We start from the raw sequence: 25,905 nt of genomic DNA, 5'->3' as shown, positions 1-25,905 counted from the left end.
CAAAACAAACAGCAATCTTGTTACTTCTTAGGACGGCGGCGACATAATCGCCGCTCGTCATAAACTCTTTCCTGTGCGTCAGGCTGACTTTTTGGACTTTGTGTTTATCTGAATCTTTAAATGGAAAAATGTTAATGCAGTGCGATGAGAGCAGTGCTGCCTGTGTGTGAAACTTCTGGAAGAAAAATGTTCAAATAACCCAGTCGCTCGCACAGCTAAGGTGTTTATCTCGCTGATTAGCAGGGCCTCATAAATACCTAATCACTGATGCTAATCAGCCCTCTCACCTAGGGGTGAGCTAAAAATACTAATTTCACACATGCTCAACTCGGGCTAATACACACAACAACATTTTCTGCTCAATTTCCCTATCAAAATACTTCTGGCAGCACAGCCCTTTTAACATAACACTGCTTTCATCCATTATTAAGTGACAAACAGCAGACTAAGTAGCTTCTGCACAACAATATAAAAGCACTGCACAGTCGACTTTGACACCCACAACTTTTGACTTCTCTCTTTAAAATTGATCAAACACAACAGCACGGGGGAGTCATCGTAATGAGGCTGCTTTTGACTTTAAAGCAGAGAAATGTGTGTTCAAAACATTGTTTTCATTCTGATCAACCAGAGGACGAAAAATAAGAACCTCTGATAAGGTCTAAACGTTTACCTTAACATTATGTGCAAAGAGTAACAAGCAAACTCAGTTAGCCGTGTTACAATGTTACAATTTCATTCAGCAGACGCTTTTGTCCAAAGCGACGAACATCTGAGAGTTAATAGAACAGACAGGAGGGAACGAAGTCAGGGAGAGCCAACAAACAGCTTCAAGCGCGACCGGACACTGGTGCTGATCATCAACATCAACATGGTCAATATCATCATCATAAATATCCTAGTCAACATCAACAACACGCTCAACATCCCATCATCAATAGCTTCAATATCATTAAGGTCAGAGGTGTTCATTAAAGAGCTGGGTCTCTGCAGACCGAATGGAGTTTGGTAGCTTGTTCCACCACCTGGGGAATACAGAGGAGGAGAGTCTAGTTAGAGACTTAGGGCCCTGTTGTGATGGGAGCACCAGGCGCCTTTCATTGGCAGAGTGTAGTGGGCGGGACGGAGAGTAGACCTGGATGAGGGCGTTCAGCGTCTTAAGATGAAAATGTGTATTGGTTTTAGTCACATTTGAGTCGTTTTTACCCTTTATAGTTTTAGCCGACGGAAAGTAATTTTAGTCAATATAAATTAATCACATTTTAGTCTTTACTTCAGTCAAAACATTTTTCTCCCTCTTCTCATTTTGACCTGTTTGCTATAATTGAAATTATCACTTTAATTTCAGCAGATCATCCACACAGTAATGAACGATGAAGACACAGCATCTAAAGACACGGGATAACCTTTTTATGCTTGGTCTGAACCTTTCATAACTTTTTTCTGTGAGCATGCACAGAGCCTGAAGCAGAGAGCCTGGGTTACCAGAGAAAGTTCACAACCACCTTGGATATACCTGTTACCTCTAACAGGTGCTTAAGGCTTTTAAATGCCATGGGACTTGAATGTCCAACAGCCCAACAATAACATTTTAGTCCCGTCTCGTCTCGTCTACGGAAAAAAAAACAACCGTCTTGTTTGAGTTTTTGTTCTCAAAGATATCTTTTCAGCTCGTCAAAGTCCCGTCTTCATCATGGAAAAATGGTCATTGACGAACATTAATCGCCATAATGTTCCTTAATGAAATGAACACTGGTCTGGTTTAAGAAAAAATGTTGGAGGTGATAGATGAAAAGTCAGTAGCTCATTAGGATTCATCCTCTTGGGATCATGAATGTTTCTGGTAATCCATCCAACAGTGTTTGAGACAAAGACTGACACATCAATCAACATTATTTCTCTGAGTCTAAAACAAAAGTTTTGATCACTAAAGTATTGTTTCAGTATCTTTTCTCCCCAAAAACCCTCCATTAGCGTTCCACTGTTCCGACACTTTTCACAGTGCAAAGTAGTTTCAATGACAACAACCGAGCAAAGTTTGTGGCAAAGAACGAACAAACAAAACACGTCCTGCGGTCATAATTATCACCATCTTTGTGTCTCTCTTCTTTTGTCCCCGCTGGGACTCGAGATTCAGAAAGACAGAAAGCATCTCATTTCACAATTTCACTTGAAACATTTCAATTATCTGATCACAGCGATGTCAAAGGGCGGAAGAAGAGTGATGAAGGAAGAGCGAGGAATTCATCTGAATAAGTGCCACATAATGAATGCATGAGGAAAGAGAGAGAGAGCGGGAGAGAGAGGGAACGTGACAGTTGCAGGTTAAACAGCTTACACTATAGGGGGGGATTTGGATGCCTCTGCTAGAGGGGGATATTAGCAGGATTATGTGGCAACCCTGTTGCTGAGGTGAATAACATTAGAATCCTATTTGTAAGGACTTCTATGCTTCCTGTCCAAAATCTCCTCATCCTACAATTAGTCCACTTTTTATTCTCATAATGCAGATTACACTCACACGGACTTGTAAAGAGCATGTTGTGCTTTTATATTCATGTGTGTGTGTGTGTGTGTGTGTGTGTGTTCAAAGTGTGCATGCGAGTGTTGTATTCCATTAGTAGTACAGGCCTCTGTGCTCCCATAGGCCACCAGGCGTGTGTGTCATACACACTCAGACAGCGGCAAACACCCTGAATACTAATACAGGAGGTGTTAGCATCTGTTTTGTGTGTACTTGTGTGTGTGTATGTGTGTGTGTGTGTGTATGTGTGTGTGCCTTTGTGCATCTGTATGCATGTGCACCAGACAGAGAGAGGTGAAGTGTGGTGTGACGGGGAGTGTGGAGATTGCAGCGAGTATGTGTGCATTTGAGTGTGACAGTGCGCGCTATGAGAGAATAACGACTCTGTGTGTGTGTGTTTGTGTGCGTGTGTGCATGTGTGTGTCTGTGTTCTATGGTAAGGTCTGAGGTTAATAAATATTGACAGCGAATTATCTCTTCTGGCAGGGTCGCAGGTGGGTTCGATGGAGCAGATTGGACACACCAGCGAGAAAAAAAACACACATGTACACGCACATGCACGATCACATCCTCCTTATTTCTTATTCTCATGTCACTCTCTCCTCAGCTAGCGCTCAAGTGAGTCCTTGAGCAAGGCAGGAATGACCAGCTGCAATCGTCTTGCACTCGACCACAATAATTACCCTGCCAGGATAATAAAGCTGCCTTCCACCTTGCCAGTATAGATTCTCCATGCTCTCTGTTCTAGCTCCGGGCCCCCCGTATCATAACAAAACACAGCAACAACACGGTGATTAGCTTCCGCTACACGCTCAGATCAGAGAGGGGGAGAGATAAACAACAAGAGAGATAAACAGAGAGAAAAAGTGCAGCGGGGCAGGATGGAGAGAGAGAAAGAGGAAGGAGGTGAGTGCGAGGGGAGCACAACAGGATGTTTTCACTGTAAAGATACTTAAGAATCGGATTTGCTCACCTGCTAAGGGACAGACACACGTACAGTTTTTTATTTAGCACACTCAATGAGCGTACGGGGAGTAGTGATCGATTAATGCAGCCCGTCCTGCGACATTGCCCAGTCATCACTCTCTACCTCTCACACACACACACACACAATCATTCCTCCACTCATGAGGTACACACACATTCATTACACACAGCAGAGGAGAGTGTGTGTCGGCACAGTGCTCCTCTCCCTGCATGGCCGCGTCGGGCACAAAGCTATAATGTGGCGTAATGGTGCATAAACGTGGATGTGGGGGAAACAGTAAAAAAAGAAAGGGAGGGGGGCGTTGCAAGGTCAAATTTGCACTTCCCGAAGCATCGTGAAAAAACTCACAGAGGCAGATATCAGCTCTCACGCAGATGCTACAGCCTGTAGGAATTCTGTTGTTGACAATGTTTCCTTTTAACTCTACACCTCTATGTTAATAACTGCAGTCAATATGCTGTATTTGAAATACACACTGCCAGTGACTGATAGATACCTGAAACTAGATCTGATCTAAGAAAGTGTTCAAGTATAAAAAAATGTGACTCTAAAAAACTAGATATTTTCCTCATGGTAATATTTTATTATAAAGTGTTAAAGTGTTTTTTTGTTCCTTAAGATATAATACAGTTTGAGACAAACTTTTTTTCATCACTTATATAAATACTTTAAATTTAAAGCCCCAAAAATATAAAGTTATATTGTATAGATATTAAAGCTGCTGTGAAGAACTTTCATTTTGTGGCCATTTTGTTGCCCTCTGTGGACAAAAGCGGAAGTGTTTCCCAGAATGAAGACCTGGGACCTGGCTGGGTTGGAAATGCCGTACTATACGCTACATGCTATATACTGCACACCGCGTTCGGCGGTAGTCTGTAGTGTGGAGGAGCTTTTCAAATTAATTTTGCAGTATGCTCGACAGGCGGAAGTAAACAATAGCTGCAGCTTGTTTTTAATCTAAAGCGCCCCCTTCTGCTGGAATGCTGCTGCTGTCCGTCATTTCAACCGCCGCTGTGATGTTCCAGCGCTTGCATTGCATTGTGGGATACAGTAGGCGAGGTAGACTGGTCTGATGCATACTGGAGATTTTTCCTGAATCAGTACGACATCCAGGTATTTTTGGCACACTGCACATTTTGCTTTTGTTTGCATACTGCAGACTACATTTTGGCCAATTCAGTACGTACTGCTAGTATAGTTTGGCATTTCGAACACAGCTCTAGTGTCATAAAGATCTTGATCCGATTGTGGCGCATCGAAGACTGTCCCAATTTGAAGGCTCAACAAATGCGTCCTCCGTTTCAAACAGGAAATCTCATCCTCTGTAGCCCACGTCCACCGAAGGATGTAGCCCCCGGATTGGGACGCAGCTCATGTTTCTGTCTGGGGCTTTGTAAGCTTAGAACTTTTCTATGACGACAGTGAAACTTGTTTTAATAAGCAACTTTTCACACACCGCTTTGAGCCTACAACTCACAGGTTCGGTGGCACAGTAATAGTGTTCTTTTGAAATCTTATGCCATTATCATATATAGCCACATCTCTGTATTTTCTTTTTGAAATGGACATATTTTATGGACCAGTCCAGAGGGAATAGGAACAATATCCTTTATCCCTAATCCCTTAGCTTGCTTCATGTTCATGCCCTGGATCTCTCGCTGTCCAATTTAGCTATTTTTCCTTCAGTCAATTCTCTACTTTATATCTCTTTGCTGATCCTGCCCTGAACATATGTGCACACTAGTTCCTAAAGGAAAGCTTTGAAGTCCATTTGGAGGAATCAGTATTAAATTAAAAGTGTTACCATTACTCTGTGTTCTGTTTAATTGTGTCGCTTAATGTGATGCATGTGTACCTTTTTGAAGAGCAGGGAGTCGTCCATGTGCTCTGCATAGACTGAGGTGAGCCTGTACTGGTTCTCAGTGGTGATGTCCATCTGATAGCCCGTGAGGAGGTAGCAGACTGTGCGGAACTCCTGAATCTTCCTCTGAAACACCTCCTTCAGCCTCTGGTTCCTTAGCTCCGAGCTCTCCATCTGCTTACGTAAATCTGAAACACACACACACACAAACGTGGGGAGAAAACATCAGTATGGTTGCTAGGTCTATTTTTATAACATCATTCTTTATGTACAACTGAGACACTCGGGTTCAAGACTCCTTCCCCATAGAGCTCTACAAGTACATGCTCATCTCACTTAGCTAACACAGCATAGATGGACGGCTCCATATCAAAAATACACTCCCCGAGGCTCTCCATCTGCTCACTTAGTGTCTACCAAACATGCACAGAGTGTAATGGTGACTAAAGCAGTCAGCTGCGTCTCCTCGCTGGGAGCAGAAAGGAGGAGCGGGGTGGGGGGTGACTTTAATTTGTTGAAAATCAATTTGAGATAATGACTTTAATTTGAAGACTTGATTTGAGAAGGACGAGAAATGAGTTTTCTCGAGCAGAAAAGGAGTTGTTATAGAGGGAATTATTTACAGCGTTATCATTGTGGAAAAAGCTCAAAGTCATCCGTGTGCATGTGGGCGTGAGTGTAACGTAACATCAGAAACAGTCAAAGGAATCAGGAGATAAGAGCAACAACAAAGAGGCTCCTATGTCTCCTAACGTTCCTACGTTTAGCCTCTTTAGCACTGGTCAAAAAACACGCTAACACCTGCTAACACCCGGCCTTTTTGGTGAGAAAGGTTACAATCGGCATTCAGACCCGGGTCAAATGACTCTGCAGTAGACCCGGGTAGTTATCGCCTCGGCTCCGATCAGCACTGATGGGAACACAAAACCCGGGTCGACGCGCTAATCTCCGCCCCCTTTCCGGCGCAAATTACGCCCGTCTCTGTCCATGCAGCGCTCGAACATCGTTCCAAATTTGTCGGCGCCAAGTTTGGTAAATAGACTGAATGAGTCATAGATACGATAATGACCTAACCACCGTAACATCTTCACTGGCCTCCATGCTGCTTACCAAAGAGTATAATAGGGCTGGGTTAAAATGGATTTTTTTTATTTGAATTGATTCTCATTTGAATGACCCAATATCTTCATTCTCGATCTTTTAAAATATGCCTTTCCCCATAACTCTTGTTATGCAGTAGTAGTATACAGTAGAATGTGTATTGTGTAATATAATATTGTGTTGTCTGCTGTGTGTTGGTCATGTTACATGATGTAACTACTTTGTTACATTAATTCTTAATGTAAACATTAAAAATGTTGATGATACACCAGGTTAGATGTGCATTGATACTGTAACTGAAATACGATTCAAATTGAGACCATGTGAATCAGATTTAAATCGAACTGAGAAATCCTTATTGAAACCCAGCCCTACAGTATAATGTAAGTTCTTTGTGCGTATTATTGTTTAGTAACCCGGCGCGTTTGTGACGTCAGACGCAGCAGAAAACAGGCCGAAAGGAGTATACTCCACTGGCAATGGGAAAAGAGACAATCAGCATTTATTAGCGTGTCTTCCCAGGTCTGAAAAACCTGCGTTAACGTGCTAATTCTGGTGAGAAAGGGGTATTCCTGTTCAAGCCTACTGAAAACAATGTCACAAGTTTTGTTGATGAACCTTCACACATCTGTGGCTTCATCAAAAAACTGAGCTTTGTTTGGAAGCTTTCATCCTATCGCAGACATCTTTAAAGGCCGTGCGTCCGCTACCCTTTTCAAAAAGGTCCAGACGTGACAAACAGGCAGAAAGAAAGCTCTCATTAAAGTGAGGTTGTTTTCTTCATTTAATCATAAACAATTATCCTCAATCTTGTTCCTGCTTTTCACCTCGCGCATTCCCATGTCGGCCGTTTCTCTTTATTGTCAAAGGAAAAATAAGAGAGAAAAGATAAGTGTTAAAAAACATGGGAAATAAACACAGAAAAGAGCACCGGAGAAAAAAGCATTAGAAACTTATTGACCATGGCAGATAAAATGTGCTTAAAAGTCTCGAAAAACTTCAAGGTCAAAAGCATTTCAGTCGCTCAAATGAAAATCTACTTCGATAAGAATTATACTGTACTTAACAACCAGAGCTTTTCACCTTCTGACAGTCATCTCTTGTGCTAACACACACACACACACACACTCATATATAAAGTATATTATATTCCTTCAAGAGCAGTTAATAGAAACAGAGGTGCATTTTCAAAGCGCGGGCCTCTAACCCTGCTATGACTAATAATTATTTCTTCCCATCATTCTCCTCTTCATACATCCTACCCTATTACATTTTTATCCATCAGAGTTACACAAGAAAAAGGCTGCAAAGTACAAACTTAAGAGTCTGGAAGTGTCTGTCTGTGTGCCTGTCTGTCTCCTGGGTGACTGGGCTCCTCTTGAGTGTCAGTCAGTGCTGATAAATACTGTTTCAAAACTTCAGCATTGTGACAAAACTGTCACTGTATGACAGCTATTCAAAGTGTCCCGAAAATGGCTGTTAATTCTCCAGTGACAGCGCGAAGGAGACGCTGCTTAAATGTTCTGCAACATGCAGACAAACGGGCACGCACGCGGGGACGTTTTACCGTCCGCGCACACACACAAATGTGCCGGCGTGTGTGTTTAGTTGATAAATTAAAGTGTTTGGGGTTAAAAGAGTTTTACAACAACTGTCAAGTTTGTGAGAAAGTTAGTGGCTTCTGACTCTTGGCCTTAATTGGTCTCCACGGCTCCGGGCAGGCTGTCTCTTAAAAGCTGTCAAGGAAATTCCACAGCTGAGGGAGCCTCTTATTTATATATTTCTGCCCACTCATGTTTCAACCTGAACTAAGACCCAAAATTATTAAAGAAAAAAAATGGGTAATGATGAAAAAAATGTTTCTTGTTTTGCTAAAGGAAAACATCAGAGGTTTAAAAATGTGACCGTAGAGCCAGGCAACCCAAAACAAGAAGACTTGACTTCTGGTGATTTCTAAAGACGGATCAGATTTAAAGAAAAAACGAAAGGACAAATATTCTACAGTTATAATGTATATAAAAAATAAATCTTAATGAATAATAAATTGTCACATTTAGAAAAAAAAGTAGCGAGGGGTCGTAGCTGTAAGAGAAGGTGGGAGGAGAGCAGCCTCAGCAGACTAATCTGTAAGTGGTACGGTCTATTTCCTGGCTACATCACGGATCACTGACAAACGTGTTATCTAAAAGGCCTTCAGCGGGAAGACTGTTGAATTGTGTTTCGAAACTCAATATGTTCAATATTTCCACTTTCCGCTACGTAGTAACCCTCAGGATGTTTCCGAGAAGGACTGAAAAGAAATCCTTCACTGGCAGAACGCAGCCATGTGTCGAGCTGTAAAATAAAGCTTAATGACAACAGCTCAATTCACGGCTTTCATTTCATTTTTTAGTAATGCTCCATGATTTTAATAGAAGGGTGTCCAAATTAAATTATAATTCTTGTCGCTTTAATCCTCGGCTTAATAACACATGTTTTTGTCATCATAATTGTTTAAAGTGTCATTAAAACGGAACTGTGAGAGCACTTAACTCAAAGGTCAGCGCTACCGAAGCACTGATCACCTTTACGAACACACGGCAGCAACAGAGGCTGAATATTGTTTATTTCCTTTTATTTAAAACATTGTTATGACCCACAGTTCAGCATTTCATAAAGTGCATTAAAGAGCAGCTCCGGTCGTGTTTTAAGACATAAGACTTAGCCAGCTTGAAATGTAGTAATTAGTGACGTAAGCGTTAGTAGTCGTAGTGAGATTGCAAAAATTACGATGACGGTTACAGCTGGCTCGCGCATTGCTGAAGTGGTTGCCATAGGTTACACGTAAAGATATGCATAGTGTCACCCCGTCCATTAACGGGATTGGCTCCTTAGGTTTGTGACGTCTCAAACCTGCCAATCTGAAAACGAGTTGTTCAGCCTGTCCTTGGTACACTGCAGTTTAAAAGCAGACAGGCCCAGCCATGGAGATGACTGCTGATGTTGTCCCTGATATGTCTTGTCCATGGAGATGTTTACAATGTTTATTTTCTACTTTAATATAGGTTTAATTGACTAAAATCATAAGACTATTGTCATAATAATGAAGGTTAAAAAAACCACATCACCTTGTGCACATGTAAGGACGTTTGCCGCACTATTAATTCCTGAATAAGGAACTTTTTTTAGCAAGAGATAACTTTCAAAAGATCAGTAAATCCTTATTTCAAGGTGAGATTCAACCCCATTTTAAAAGATCGATAACCTAAGTGAAGTCATATAGAGTATATGAAGGCGTAGTTTTCATATAAACCTGTGCCAACCTCAAAGACGTGGAAATTATTCCCCTCTTTGATCCTTTTTCAGACACCCCATTGCATTGACCCTGGTCTGAGGATAAGAACAGATACCACACATTAGGTCTGTATTATCTGCTGAGTTTAAAATGAGCACACCGGTAAGAGACTCAATTACCGCCTCACACGGAGAGGAAAAAAGGAACAGACAGGCAAAACTAAAGACGGAGAAAATGACAGTGAAAAGACAAAAGTGAAAGGAAGTGTGAAAAGGAAGGACAGAGGTTGAAAAAGAGATGAGAGAGGAGTTACAGAGGATGAGCGTGCACCGTGTGCTCCTCAGAAGACAAATTAGACTTCCGGCACTGAACTGCCCTGAACTCCAATTAAATATTTAACCCTGTCATAACTACACTTTCCTCCTCTAACTGTCTGTCATACACTCAGAGGAGGACAAAAGCCTCAGTGGCCTCGAATATAAATATCAATGAAGCAATTCCTGCCTTCCTTTGGTGTTCACTCGTTTCATTCTTTTCATTAGTCTCAAAGGAAACTCAACATCTGTCACAAATGAGCTGCGCACAAAGTAGGAAAAAATGCTGCTTACTGTTAACTATGACGGCCGTTGCGTGCAATTACCTTATTAGCCTTGGTAGCTAGAAGCTGAAGTAATCAGAGCTTAGGCTGAGCCCTTTATGTGCATGTACTAACTGTGTCCTACAGTAATGTACTCTGTGTTGGGGAAGATTTATTCTCCAATAACGTTTGCTCTGGCCCTAATCTCAGCTGAGGCACCTGTGTTCAGCTACATAAAAATTTATGGTGATGGAAATGTGATGGACATGAAAGAGTCAATGGAACGGCCCAACCTGGCTTCATTTATTACACGGCAAGCAGAAGCTAATGAGGCAATTTAGTACAAAGGGAGTCTGTAAAGAGAAGTCTGCGCTGTGAATCTTACCCAGCACCTCCTTGGAAGGCGGCAGACTGAGGCCGAGGCCGGAGATGTGCATGCTGGAGTCGTCCTGTGTATGCGCCCGAGCTCCTCCCTCCTGCAACGAGCGCACGAGTTCCCTGAGACATGTCACTTCCTCCCGGAGAGACTCCACTTCCTGATGGCGCTGCTGCTTTGCAACATTGGTGGGGTTCATTTTGAAGTGGAGAACTCGGGTTTTGACTGGATCATAGTCACCCTGTGACAAAAAGAGAGACAGAAGACAAAGATAAGGTGTGTTTAAAGTTTGATGTTTGGCTCTTGATGCACCTTTACCAGCGTTAATTTTGGCAGCTACTTTAGATTTAGTCTTTAGATGACAATACTTCTTACTTTTAGTCACATTTTTGTCATTTTTAGTCCAGTTATAGTCAATAAAAAGTCACATTTTGGTAAAAACTTTTTCTCAATTGAGAAAATATGACCTCCTCCAGTCTGCCCTCAGTCTCCCTCTTCTCGTTTTTACCTGTTCGCTTCAGGTAAAATTAACACTTCAAATTTCAGCAGATCAACCATACAGTAAAAGAACGATGAAGACACAGCATCTAAAGATTACTTTTCATCATCGCTTCTCATTGAAACAGTCTGACTGAAGCAGACAGCCGGTGGTCGCTCCTTTTTGTGAGGAAGAAGACGGAGCCTGAAGCAGACAGCCTGGGTTATCAGAAAAAGCACCTTCGTGGTACCCGTTATCTCCAACCAGGTTACGCAGTTACAGGAATGAATTGCTTGTATTTTGACAGATTAGACGCACAGTGAGCATTAAATATGGATTTTAAATGTCTGACAGCCGACCACCAACATTTAAGTCCCGTCTCGTCTCATTAACGTGTTGTCAGCGTTTTTATTATCAACGATCGATTTTTAGCTCGTCAACGTCTCGTCTTCATCATGAGAAAAAGCTCGTTGACATTTTCCGTCATTATTAGAACTAAATTAACACCGGTCTTAACATTTACATCTCATCCAGCTGTCTCCTTGCACATGTTGGTTTAAACTTGTTGCGTCTGTAAAATTTAGATTTTGTCATTTAGATTCTTAGATAATTTAGAATATTTGCTTTTTCCCCAAGAACTGCTTTGTAGACTCTCTCACTTTAAAGTTGACTTCAACAATTTCTGACTGAGGCTACTTACTAACAAGTGGATTAATTAGTGGTCCAAATTTTAAAAGATACTTGGGAACTTTTGCTCAGACTTATAATTAAACAAGTATGACATTTCTATCTGATTCATTTTCTTTTGTAAACAGTGTGAAAAATTCCTGCACTGGATTGAAAAATAACTTTTTTGTCAGTTTGCTTTGCAACAGCAGCAAACACAAGCAATACACATTATAAAAGACATACAAGAACAGGAGCCATAAATACATACATATAATGTAATACATACTCCACTGGATGTCATCATTATAGACACAAAGCCAACAGTCCTTTGTATATGTGTAATGGCAACAGTGCCTGCAGCTTGTTTAAGAGCCCAACTGCTGATGGAACAAATGACCTCAGATATCTGTTGGATTTGCCTCTCTGAGCGTAAGTGAGCCTCCTCCCTGTTGGCAGAAGTCGACACTCTGCATGAAGAGGGTGGTGAGGGTCTTCCAGGATGGCCTTTGCCTTCTGAGTGGCTGGTACTTGATAAACACGGCCAAGATCATTAACGTTAATGCCGACAATCTTTTGGCAAAGTTTAACGATGTTTCTCAGCCTGTTTTCGCGAACAATGCTGAGGTTGCCAAACCAACAGATCGTCGCAAAAGTTAAAATGGACCCAATAAAAGATTTTTCACTTAAGTTGTTGCAGGTGTGTGCACAGCTGGAAAAAATCTGTTGTTCCTCCGTCACCAGTGATGTCACTCCATATACTTGGCGTCCTGCAAGAATTACAGGTTTTTTCAGGTTGGATTTGTAGACTCCAGCTTTGCTTTCACTGCAACCTCGCTCTAAAACTACCAAATGACATCCCAAAATCTGAGTGCAGAGGACGTTAAGGGCCGAGATACTTTTATTGTTGACTTTGATATTCAGCCATATTTATTCTGAAACCCAGAGCGTACCGCTGAAGATATTCAGCAGAGTGAGCAATCTGCAAGCACTTGCGCACAAAGCATCCTGGTACATGTAGGAAACCAGAAGCAGGGCCTCGCTTCCACAGTCACTAATGCATGCACTTAGGAATTTATTGCTTCACTTGGTTACATTTAACCATATTAAAGCTGATTGGACCACATAAAGCATGGCTAAAACTCCCTTTAATGTGATTCAGGATGCATTTCAATCCCGCCCTCTGATCATGTCTTCAGATCAGGAAGTCGGTTTAAGTCTGTCTGCTCTTGGTTTAGATGGAAAAAAGACACAGGGCTAAAAGTATTGATATCCAGAAGAGAGTGTCTCTCTCTGTCCTTCCCCACGGACTTTTTCTCCCCATATTGATCAAGTAAACTACATTTGAAGTTTTCACACATAATACCTCACAAGCTTTTAAAAAATGTGCACTGCCCAAGGCTAAACCGCATGAAACACCAGATACATCTGTACAACAACTTGTGCTCAAGTATCTCTGTGATATGCTTTGTACGTGTTTTATACCGAACACATAAAAGCCTGAACAGACTTTGTTAATGACAAAGCCACGAACAGTTTGATGGGAACCATCAGAGAGTGCTGACTGTGATTCGGAAGAACAAATGAGGAGATGAAAGGTGAAGTGCATCACAAAAGTGCTTTCCAAGAAAACCCGTGCTTTCAGTCACAGTGACTCCAAGACAAACTGAACATTTAAATAATAACCATGCCTTCTGAACTGTTGTCTACAACTGTGCTGCACTACTTCAGACTATGGCTCTCTCCTTATTGGGCTGGCTGATGGAGGCAGTTGAAAAAGTCTGACCTTTTTTGGTTATGCAGCAAAGCAGCACTGAAAAGGTAAATGCACAAGAATATATACATCTCGCACAGTGAACAAAGGTCATCTTCTCATTCATTTTAGCTTCGAGTCACGCAACAGCGGTTCAGTTATTACTTGTGCAGAATTACAATGTAACTTTACTGCATTGTCGCACAGTAGGTTTGCAGAAATATATGTACATACATCAATTAAAAGTCTGTGGAGAAGGTGCACGGCACAAGTCAAGTGTCAAACCAAGTTTCTATATGATCAGCAGAAGAAGATGCAAATTAATGTGAATTTCCATCCCCGACTGTTCTGTGAATATTAGGAGTTGTGCTCATCGAATCTCATACACCCCTTTCCCACTGAAATTAGCGCGTTGACGCCGGTTTTTCAGACACGGGAAGACCCGCGTATAGTGCCAGTGGAGTATCCTCCTGTCGGTCTCTTTTCTGCTGCGTCACCGTCTGACGTCACAAACACGCCGGAGACAGGCTTAGTGAACAGTGAACATGTTACAGTGGTTAGGTCTTTATTGTATCTATTTCTCATTCAGTCTGTGTATCAAACTCGGCGCGACAAATTTGGAACGATGTTCGAGCGCTGCTTGGACGGAGATGGGCGGAATTTGTAGCTGAGATGACGAGGAGTCGTAGAAGTTACAGACGGAGCATAGCATCGCGCTGGAAAGGGGGCGGAGATTTGCGTGCTGACAGGTTTTGCCGATCGGAGCCGAGGCGATAAATACCCGGGTCTACTGCAGAGTCATTTGACCCGGGTCTGAATGCAGATTGTAGCCTTTCCCACTAAGCAAAATAGCCGGATGTTAGCAGGTGTTAGCTGTGTTTTGACCAGTGGGAAAACTGTTATAGAATCTCATGTAACACTTAAGTCAAGGCCCATAAAACAACTGCAGTGCTGCAACAAAATGCTGCAATTTAAGCAGCTCAAGTCAAATCTTCAACCATAAAGAAATATTGCATTCATGTTTGTATCAATATATGATATTTTGGCTCTTAAGCAAGGGTAGTGTGCTTTGTAAAATGTTTTGCTTGATCAATGTACAAACATTTACACCTCAGCCAAACCAATATTTCCCTTTTTTTTTAATTTCCACATTGCATCTGATTTGTCAGAAATTGAATATGTGCATAAAAACGGGTGGAGGAACCTGCACATGTATGAAATCATCCCGGCTCTCTCAGGATGTTGCAGGATCTAATGAGTCACTTAGTAGCTTGTGTTCACATTCATTCTGTTAAACAAACGGTGATGCCAGCATTGCATGGATCAAGCAACTCTGCTGCTAAACATTTGTGTGGGAAACAGGGAATTTTAAACCAGTAGCTTTGCTTCTAAAGATATTTATTTGTGTAACCTATGACTGCTCTGCTTCTTCCCGCCTGCCTGCCAAAATCTTCTCTACAGAGGCTGCAGGAGTGTTCAGTGAAGTTATGAGCATCAAACTGCCTACCTGCTTTATTTCCCAGTGTGCTAGTCTTTGCCCTCAGCACAGAGCAGCGCCGACCGCAGCAGCAGAAAACCTGCGCTGATACACAGTCTGCAGCGGATCAAGAACATCTGATATGTCTGTTAAAACAGCCTTCCTGCTCCAAAATGTGAACTGAACTGACGAGAAGGAAGCCAGTGAAGCCCAGAAGCCTTGAAATTTAAAGCTAGGCAACATTATGAACACATTTTGATCACTGCATTAGCATAACAATATTGTGAGTGACTGTGAGCGCCCGCCCCTTTGTATTTAGTTTGGTAAAAAGTGAATCCGGTCTGAATCAAACAACCAATCAGACTTAGCTTTCCACTTAACTAGCCAATCACAGCAACTCTGCACAAACTAGCATCATCCAGCTTTCACATGACTTGTGTCAGCAGCGCGCACGCAGAGGTCAGTCAGGAGCTGTGGCAACATGCGGTACATTTCCTGTACCTCCTTTGCTTACACTGGCATATACTGCTAAAGAAGCAAAAAGAAGGAAGAGCTTGGAGGAGAAAAAAGCTACAAAGAGAGCCCTAAAAAAAAAGAGGGATCAGACACGTGGGAGAGTAAGGGGCTGAAGAGGGAAGCGATGCAGAGGTCGCCCTGTTCCTTCTTGACAGCTAACGGTAGCTCTTACGGTAACAGCTAACGGTAGCACTAAGCTCCAAGAATCATAACTAGAATGATAACTTTAGTAGTGTTTAAACATGTTGCCAACAATAAAGTGTACTTTTGGGAATAAACAGCGTCTCCCCCGTCTCTCTCTTTTGGCCTCGGTGCTGCAGAGAGACGCACCGCACAACGGCTGTACCGCACAAAGGCTGCACGGCACAACGGCTGCACGGCACACACCAGTTGCAAAGTGGGCGTGCGTGTTTGGTGTAGCGGAGTGATACAGAGGGTCAGAAGGTTTCTTACATTGGAATGGTCGTGTCGCTTACTGCCACTTTAACTGTATTTGAAATTATTTCACATATTTAGATAAGAATCGTGTAGAATCAACCAATTCAATGTGTACCACAACATTAAATATGAAGCCGAACTGTTTTACTGAACGTATCAAACTCCAAAGATCCTGAATCTTAAACACAGACAAAGGAGAGTTTAAATAAATGTTTCATCATCTCTTTGTAGCCTTGTAATATTTTACTACATTTAACTGTAGCTATCAAGCTGTAAATACAGATGGATGTTAGCAGCATGAGCAAACACACAGAGTAAGAGGCTAATGCTAAAGCAAAAATGAGGAGAAAACATGATTTCCTTCTTTTCCTACGTTGGTTTTTTCGACTCTCGGAGGTCTGGGTAAACGGGAAGAGTCTATCTCAGCTTAATGCCAATATAAGGAAATACACACACACACAAGCACACACAAACACAACATACACACACACCAATCTCAGCTCTTGATTACTGGCTAAATTAGATTCCATCTGCCCCCTGGGCGACGGTTGCCGAATAAACCACAGGCGTGCAGGAGAGCAAGAGGCAGACGGGGAGAAAGGGGAGGTGGAAGATGGAAAACGGTGAAGGACATGGAAAAGAACATGGTGAAAACAAAGAGGGGTGGTGTATCATAGCCTTCAGCGGCGGGGAAAAGCAGAGTGGATGGAGGGGGGAAAGCCTCACACGCTTATAAATAGCGCTTTGTATAATTTAAAAGGAAGACGGGGATTGAGCTTTCCAAAATAAGGAACAGAGAATGTGCGTATTTATATCAAAGCCGGACTGCAAACACGTCACAGCCAAATAAAGTCCGGCCTTTTTTTGCTTCTTGCGTAGAGCTTTTAAAGTTCTACATCTGTATATGGAGGGTTTATTCAAGGATGCATCAGTGTGTGTGTGTGTGTTTGTGTTGTGATAAACAGTGAGGGAAGGGAGAGCCAGATAGTGTGAGACAGATATGTAGATTAGAGCTGTAAACTCAGCACAAAACACAGAGTAAAGTCCTCAAAATGCAGCCAAAAGCTAGATGCTGTCAAAAAAGTTCAAACTCTTCAAACATTCGTCCTTAAAATGAGGTCACGCTACAGAAACATTTGAATGATTTGGCCGCGGACGTCCTATTTTACGTTTGGAAGCCTGGACCCAGCTGAAGGGCAAAGTTTTAATTGACTCAGCAGCCAAAAAATAGGACATTTATTTTCCCTGAGAGTTGAGGAACATCACTTTCAGGGTAAGCCAAGACATAGCATAGTCATTATTTTAATTGGTTAAAGTTTCTCATCAAGCTTAAAGAAAATGGAAAAAGGCCATCTTCCTGTCTGTATACGTTTTACTTTGGTTGCAGAAAAACAGACACAAAAGTAAAGAAGTGATAAAGTCTGATCCACTGAAATGCAAACATGTAAATGAAGCATTTTAACAGGAAGGATCCATGTAAAATGGAGAATAGTGCAATAACCTTAAAGAGGTTATGACATTTTCACACCTTTAGAGACAACACTAGTCTTACCGATTACACAACACAAAGATATTTGTCCATGATGCCTACTATCTGTAGAGGAGTTACTTTCCCCCTCCATCCTTACTCTTCCTCTCATGAAGTGTAGCTCTATCTGTTTGAGTATTAAGTTACATTATCTCAGGATCTGCCCTCCTCTGGTTCATGTCCTACCTCTCAGGGAGATCTTTTACAGTATCTTGGAAAGGGGAAGTGTCCAAACCCCACAGCTTATCCACAGGGGTGCCTCAAGGGTCACTGCTCGGTCCCCTTCTCTTTTCACTATATGAGTGTTGAATATGAATGTCTGCATTTGACAAAAGAAAGGGAAAGTGATGCAAGTGACCTGTTTATAAATTATAATTTAGTTCACTCCTGCAACAACATAAAAAGCCAAATTGCCCGAGTTTCAAAGTGGATGTTCGCTAACTGTTTAATATTACAGTATTGCAGTTGGCCTATTTTGTGTGTGTCGGTGAGCGTGTGCGTGCGTGTTTACATGCATATATACAGCCTACTCTTCCACGCAGTATTTACAGTGCAGCAAGGTGGAGTGCCGTTCTAAGTGCCTGAGGCTACATATCTCTTATTCATAGAACAACAATAACAACACATCTAATACCAGAGCCTGTTCAGAGCAAGAGGCGGAGAGAGAGCAACCGAGCAGGAGATCAAGAGAGAGAGAGAGAGAGAGAGGGGGCACGGTGGGGAGGACAGTATAAGAGGGAGGGGGCACGGCAGTCGAGGGAACAGTGTCTGTTTTTAACACAGCTGAACAAATCGCTCTGGAACATCCACTTATGTACTAAGTACAGCAGCGACCACATGGGACACATGAGTCACTGATGGAACAGGTGACACACTGATGGCGATTGAGTGTGAGAGCAGAGGGGTGCTACCAAAAAAGTAATGACGAAGAAACGCACAAACACACGTCACACACGCTTCATCCCCATGAACTGATAAAGTTGGGTTGAATGCGGAGCCCGGAGAGACTTTTTCCCTCTGAGATGGATTTTCAAAAATAGGCTGGAGCATCTTTTTTTTTTTACCAACTCCTCTAGACAAGTTATTTATACCTGACCAGAGCAAACGAAACAACCTTAATCCTACTGGTACTGGAGGGTGCTTTCACACCTGAAGTCAGTTTGTTTGATCCCAATCAAAGAGCAAATTGTTACAATGTTGCATTTTGCCTCGAGGTTGGTTTGCGTTCACACGGCAGCTTTTACCGGCGGACCAAAGGTTTGGATGCGTGAGGAAACTGCTCTCTTATTGCTCAGAATTCCCACGTGGGAAAACTCCCTGAAGTAAACAAAGAGAGAGAGCACACTCCTCAATCACACTCAAGACTATCACAGACTTTAATGTATTGTTGTATTGTACCTGCATTGTTCCACAGTTTAGTTTTTCAATGAACAGTTTGAACACCTCCATGTTCTTGTGTGTTTCGACAAGCATTCGTCAAAGCCGGAATTTTAATTAGAGCCCTCACCTCGTCACTCCCCCACGTTTGTCCTTTACTCATCCTGCTGCCTGGCCGTGTGGCTGTCTCTGCAAGTGTCAACCTCCATTAACCCACAATGCACAGTGTTTTGGTTTGCTTCCTGTATTAGGTCCTACTTAAAGTCGGATTATGTTCTCACCTGAATCGAACCGGACTGTGGTTCATTTAGAACCGAGTCCTGTCTTTTCTGGCGGACCATGGCTCGGTGGTTTGGTCCACACCAGAGTTCAAATGCATGTTTTCACCTGTCCAAAAAGAGCCGGACTCTCGGACCAAAGCGGTCAGGTGTGAAAGCACCCTTAGATTTCCATTGCTGATATTTATAGTACCACCCCATTACAGTGGTAGTTGTGTCGTACCCCACCACCAGGACTGAGTGTCTATTCTGGATCATTTACAGTCCTCTCTGGCAACAGTTTATTGAAATTGCTTTAGGTCTGTTGATTACCGCTTGTGAAAGAAATGTAGCTTTTGGAAAAAAAAATCTTTCGCTATTATTTTTCTGTCGTTCTAAAGAAGAAATCAAAAAATAAACACAAACTAGTGTTAGATTCAAGCGTTGAGACCTGTGGGCTTACATCTCATATAAGTGCATTAAGCAGTGTACCCTACAGTATCAACAAGTGCGTGTTGTGTGTGAACTGTTTGCTGTCAATTAGGTAAAAAAAACTCAACATGCAAACATCGTCTGTGCCTTTTTTGGGCGATGGGCTGACAATGATCTTTGGCTGATGACCTTAAGGCTATAAAGGAACAATGGAAATATCTCGGTAGATATCAATGTTTTTTCCTGCATGGGTAAGACTTGTGGATGACCATGTAGCTGCAGCACAGCTGTCCTGATAAAGCGTCTCTTAAACGAGGCCTAGGGAGGTCACCAGGTCCCTGGTGGAAGATAGACATCAGCCAAATGGTGCTTGAAAGCTGAAGATGGAGTTAGGAGGAGGAGTAGTACAGGCGCAACGGACTGCACTCTGCACTGACAATGTTTGGTTTGGTAATGGGCTTATCCTTGAAAGGCTTAGTCCAGGACACAAGTATCTGGTATGCTTTGATAAAATCCTTCGTTAAAAAAGAAGCACTGTTGAGTTTTCCCTTAGATAAACAATAGGGCTGTTTGCATTCACTGTCAGCAAAACGCAACATTTCCTTGAGGCCCAACAAACATGTCGAGTGTTTCTCCTTTCCCATAAAACATTTGGAAAGCTATTTTTTTAAGGATTCAAAGCTTGCATTGTTTACAGCCATTGTTAAATAGCTTGCCAACTTCTTCTTCAGGGTCTTTGTTGGTAAACTGCAGCCTATCTTGGCCCGTCACTGCCACCTGTTGATCACTAAAAAGGGGTGTAACCAGTGACTTTGTATTGCTATGCGAGATAAGAACAGCGTTATAGAGCTACTAAAAGTCTAAAGGGAACATCTCTTCCAAAATACACAATGAAATACGTTGCTCTGAAAAACAGTAGGATTGCAGATAAAGAGCTCTGAGATCCAACGGTCCATCAGTATGCCGATTACGGTGGCAGGGTCACCTCTATGTTCCCTGGTGAAAACTGCATACAGGCATGGAGGGCACAGCAAACTTGCTTTTGCATTGCTCGAGGCAAAAGCAAAGACACCGGGTTGGTTTGGTGAGGGCCCAGAGAGGAATAGCTGAATCACAAAAAGATGATGATCAGGAGGCAGCTCAAAGTCTTTATCTTCTGTATAAAATGGCAGACATGTGACTGTTGCTTCACTAGAAAACCAAGATGAGTCAAAGGAATAGCAGCCGAGACATCATTTGTTTGAACTGCTTTGACAACGTGCATCTCTTTGCAAGCCAACTGAGGTAAAGGACCAGCTGCGTAGCCTTGGGTGGAGCTGTAGTTGAAGAGCATTTTACACCACGCAGTATTAGCATCAGATTCTGTGGAAGACTCTGCCACAGGGACCCGAGCCTTCGGGATTTCATATATAAGCATGCGTAGGTCGATGCGTTGCTTAGAAAGCATGAAGGCAAAGGTCTGCAGAGCTGCAGCATCTTGAACACAGACTGAGCTGCATTGGCTCTTCTTTTCCTTCTTGGTTAAACCTTATCAACACTGAGGCGAGTAAAGTGCAGGAGATTCCCTCAGGAAAAGCGGGAATGTGCAATATTTCTTCCTCATCAGACAGCTTGGTCACGTTGAACCCTCTCACCTGTGAGATCCAGGTGTTGGAGTGACCTTTCTTGTGTCTTCGGGCTGGTAATTGGACTCCCAGTTGTTTGTTGTAGTGTGCCAGAAGCTGGACAGATGGTTTTTCTCTGAAATGTGTCCGTTTAACAAGATTCAGCCGCAACTCATAAAAGGAAATTACTGATAATGACTGTAAAGGCTGTAAAGGGAGAGTTTCTTTAAGCACTTGGAAGCTCTTTCAGCTGTTTTTTCTCCCTTTTTAAAGTCGTGAAAAAGAAGCAGGAAAAATACTTACATGTTCAATCAAATGTGTTTCAGCATAGCTGTCATTACTGACATTTCTCTCTCAAATTGCATCTTACATTGAGTAGGCTGAAGGGGCATGAGGCAGTCTTTTCTGACGTCTTAAATCATTTCACTTATTTCCTGAATAAGAACGGAGCCGTACTGCCGTCATCCCTTCTCCTCAAAAGTCAAAAAAGCTGCCATCAATTTTACTCAGAAACTTCAGGATTTATTCCTCCCACCAATGCACACAACTCCCCACATGTCAGGCCGAGAGTGTGATCCAAAGATACAGCCTGGTGGGAACGAAGCTCAGTCAATGACATGCAGGAACAGTACTGGGACCCGTGCGTCACAGTAATAAAGGGAAATGATGACAAATTCAAAAGTAGGGTTGGCATGAGGGAAGCTGGTGCTCTGTTCCTTCTTTCCTTCATTTGTAGCGGCAATCCTGCAGCCACCGATATCCTCATTAATCTGTGTTAAACTGTTTAGTTTAAAACACCCAACTGTTTAGGGAAAACAGCCGTCCACAATAAGCAACAGCTTCATTAATTTTAGAGTTTGGGGGTGTTCCACATCAGATTCACACCATTTAAACCAATTAAATACATTTCAAAATGATGATGTGACTAGAAAGAGGTACTTTATAACACTTACTTAATAAAGTGTTTTTTAGTCGAATAAATACTGAAAAAATGTTTTCATTTAAAAAGATTTGTAATTGCTTTTGTGAGAAAAGCATTGTCTTTGACGCTGAGATAAAAATATGTCTTTTTTTCATTTGTCACAGTGAAGCAGAAGTGAGACGTAGCACTTTGTGGCTGCCAAAAGTGAAAAAGAAGATTTTGTGAAGCTTTAACACAGACCGACCGGTGCTTCAAAATGATACAATCACCATTGGCGCTACGTTTTCGTTCAGTCCCGACCTGACGACTGTTGGCTGAGCTCCATAGCAACACTGCCAAATGTTCCAAACACAGCAAAATTATAGAACTACAGATGAAGATCCTCTGCAGATACAGACACCACCTCATGCTTCTACTGGATTATGTGCGATGATCAGGAGGGAATATTGTAATATGGGTCTACACAATATTTGTGGGGAAAATCCTGCTCATTTAGCTTTACTATTAACAGTATGTCAAATGAGCTGGTATGAATTTGGTGACTTTTCTGAAGGTGCAAAAATAAGAACATTTTTTGTTTCCCAGGACTTCTGTTGTTGTTGCCGTGGTATCAAAACAGGTATCGAGTATGGTGTTTTTTACTAGTGCCATATCAAAGTTTGCAATTCTGGTATCGTGACAACCCTAACACGTAATAGAATAGATAAGACTTAAGAAGTTGATTAAATATTTAAAGCTGTAAAACTTCCATGAACACCTAAAGTGAAATGTTGTATGTTGTGTGTTGTACCAAGTGAATTGACTGAAAGGGAACAAAATGTTATGAATATAACTTCTGTTCCGTGAAGGAGCAGAACGAGGTACAGCACATATAGGATATCACCTTTAATTTATGTGTTGTACCGAGTGAATTGACTGAAAAGGAACCATAAACAACATCACAACAAGACGTCTCAATTTAAGACCTACATTAAGAGTGGAAAAAAAAACTCACCAGGCTACTACAATGCCAGAATAAAAACAAAATGTCAAGTCTTTTTCTATCTATAAATAATGTCTAAATATAATGTTACTGTGGCTGAGAATTATTGAATTGGGCATGTCCGCGTAAGCGTATGTACAACCGAGCGACTATGTTGATGCAACCTCTTGCAACGACAACAATTATCTCTGTCTAGACGCTGCCATGACAGCAAGAGCAAGAAGATGAAGTACAGCAGTGTTAGGTCGGCCATTATTGCCGCTCCGCTCTCGAGTGCGAGAAAAGAAAACTGAACAGAAACATAAATAAAAACAGAGAAATTGTAAAGGATTGGTTTATATTAGAGGTCATACATTCTCTTGTTGTTGTTATCAGCTGAATTCAAAACTGCTTTTATTCAGCTTCACTTCCCGAGGCCATGACGGGGATGTCAATCGCCTCTATGTGCTAATGAAGATGACGGGTTCCAAACCACAGAGCGGTTACTAAAGATAAAACAGAACAAACATGGAGGAGGAAAAAAACAGCCCATGACAGGTTCTGAAAACCTGCAGAAAACATTGTTTTTATCAATTAGACTCAATTTAATACTGAAGGTTCTTTGATGTAACCTGTCTAGATAAACTTAGCACAATATCTTTAACATTCAATCCATAAACCATTCAGCACACTCACTTCAAATCTACCCCGTAATGGGTTTAGCTAACGAAAGAATAAGTTGTGAAGTTAATGCTTTGCTCCTCTCCGTTGCTAAACGATAACTTGTAACACCAATAACCACTTTATAAAAAGCCTCTGCATTGAGTATTCTGAACAACGGAGGAGGTGATGGGGAAGAATCTGGTTCACAGGACGTAATGTGTTTACCTTTCTGTCATCATCAATAATGAATGTTTAGAATGAATAGAGAATCCATCAGTTGAGAAAATAAAAAGATAAAAGCTTTGCAGTTCTGCTCATTCCCATGGATGATCTGAGAGCTGACATTTTAGCCTGCTCTCTTCTCAGTGAGAGAACTCATTAGTAAGCATGGCCACAGCAGAATCCATGCATTAGAAGTAAACTTTAAAGAATCATTTAAACAAAGCTTAAGTCAAAAGCCTGACGTGCAGCAAATAAAAATATGATTACTTTCAAAGATTTAAGCGCAAATACACGACTCACATTAACCTGAAGAAATCAATCAGTTTTTTTCACAGAATGCAATGCAGCTTATCCAGGGCCGGGTCGCGGCAGCAGCAGGCTAAGCAAGGTGACCCAGGCGTCCCTCTCCCCAGTAACGTATCACACTATGTTAAAATGTAAATGCCCACTCTGATATCTTTTATATAAAACAGTGTGTTAAACAGGAAAACCAGTGTATTACAAGTGGCAGTTTTGCACATTATATAGTTGTTTTGAGGACAGAGACGATGCTTTGATTGCAAGAACATGTTGTAAGCTTCCATAATGAGAATGTAGCCCAAAATATTTACTCAAGTCAGAGAGGGAAATTGAAAAAAGTCAGAGGGATGAATGAAGGAAATTGGCATGAAACTGGCAAAAAAAAAAACATTATATAAAAATTAAGTTTCTGGCATCAAAATAATAATAATAGATTTGTTAATATTCTGGATGCAACCACCCTGCATCTCACCACCCGCGGGATTTAAAAGCGAGACTTCTGTTTCTGGTGACACAAATAGGATCTTACTCTTTAAAAAAAGGTTGATCCTTGTAGGGATCATTTCCGTAATGTTGTCGGACACCTGGAGCAACAATCTGAGCCTGTCAGCAGCAAAAACAAGCACTTTTAGTGGACGTGCTTTGATCGGGCGCAGTTGCCCCAGGGGATTATGTTGCAGCCATTGCGGCCGTATCACGGCAACGGCGGAGGACATCTACTGGAGTCCAAAAGTTTTTGTTCCTATGAGTCACTTCAACACACACATTTGTAAAAATAGGGCCCAGGTTTAAAAATAACGAACTTCTCCTTTAACACTACATGTCACGTTCACCCTTTTACACACACACATTCATACGCTATGCAAAGAGCTAATCTCCAATCAGGATGTAGCTAGCCATTCACACAGACACACGCCGAAAGCGATGCCATTTGGGGTTCAGTGTGTAGCCCCACTGACACAATGACAAGAAATGGTGGAAACTACAATATTTGATACCTGATTTGAGTCCAAAATATTCATAACAGTAAAACTAATTTCTTTTCAAATTGAACACTTAAGGTTTATGAGAGCAAACATTTTCTAAAACCAGCGTCTAATGCGATGGAGTCTGAACATCCAGCATATTCGGGGGAAGGACAGCGCCCTTTTAAGGTCGTAAGTGCTCATGCAAACTGTAATTTTTTCATTTAATTTTTGCTAATTAAAAAGTCGTCTCAGAGCAACCTTCTTATGGGAAGAGGTGTTACGTACAAAGCTGATTATGTGTTCTTTCTGTGAGGCTGCCCTTGACTTCCATACTCCTGATTACTGGCACCTGTGTGCTGGCTTATAAGGGACATTGCCAAGCTCCTCCCTCTCTCTCACACTGCAGCCGAGATCAGCCACCATTGTCTATTGTTTCATCTATTGTATGTATCATTGTCAATAAACCATGTTTTTGGTGATTGATGGTGTTTGACTCCTCTAGGTTCGTAACAGTCTTACAGGTTTAAAGGTCAACAGTCGGGGTGCCTGCTCCTGCTCTGTGTTTACAAGTACACTCTTTTCCTGCAGGTATTCTCAAATCACCTTAACTTGGTAGGCAGCATTTTATACCATCACAATCCC

The 25,905-nt window shown here is 41.9% G+C and overlaps 1 protein-coding gene across 1 annotated transcript in view; it reads right to left on the bottom strand.

The window, feature by feature from the left end:
- The window catches only part of mad1l1 (mitotic arrest deficient 1 like 1), a 69,902-nt gene that overhangs the window by 19,878 nt on the left and 24,119 nt on the right, over positions 1-25,905 (bottom strand). Inside the window, exons 16-17 of the mRNA XM_069666026.1 lie at positions 10,711-10,942; positions 5,368-5,561 (exon numbers count right to left, since the gene is read on the bottom strand). Of these exons, the coding sequence (XP_069522127.1) occupies positions 5,368-5,561; positions 10,711-10,942 (426 nt within the window). The remainder of the gene's footprint in view (positions 1-5,367; positions 5,562-10,710; positions 10,943-25,905) is intronic.

This window comes from Semicossyphus pulcher, unplaced genomic scaffold, assembly GCF_022749685.1.
Source record: "Semicossyphus pulcher isolate SPU_LCO1_2020_fin unplaced genomic scaffold, fSemPul1.0.p SCAF_17, whole genome shotgun sequence".
Taxonomy (NCBI): Eukaryota; Metazoa; Chordata; class Actinopteri; order Labriformes; family Labridae; genus Semicossyphus; species Semicossyphus pulcher.
The sequence above is the reverse complement of the archived record's forward strand: the minus strand, read 5'-3'. Positions and strand labels throughout refer to the sequence as shown.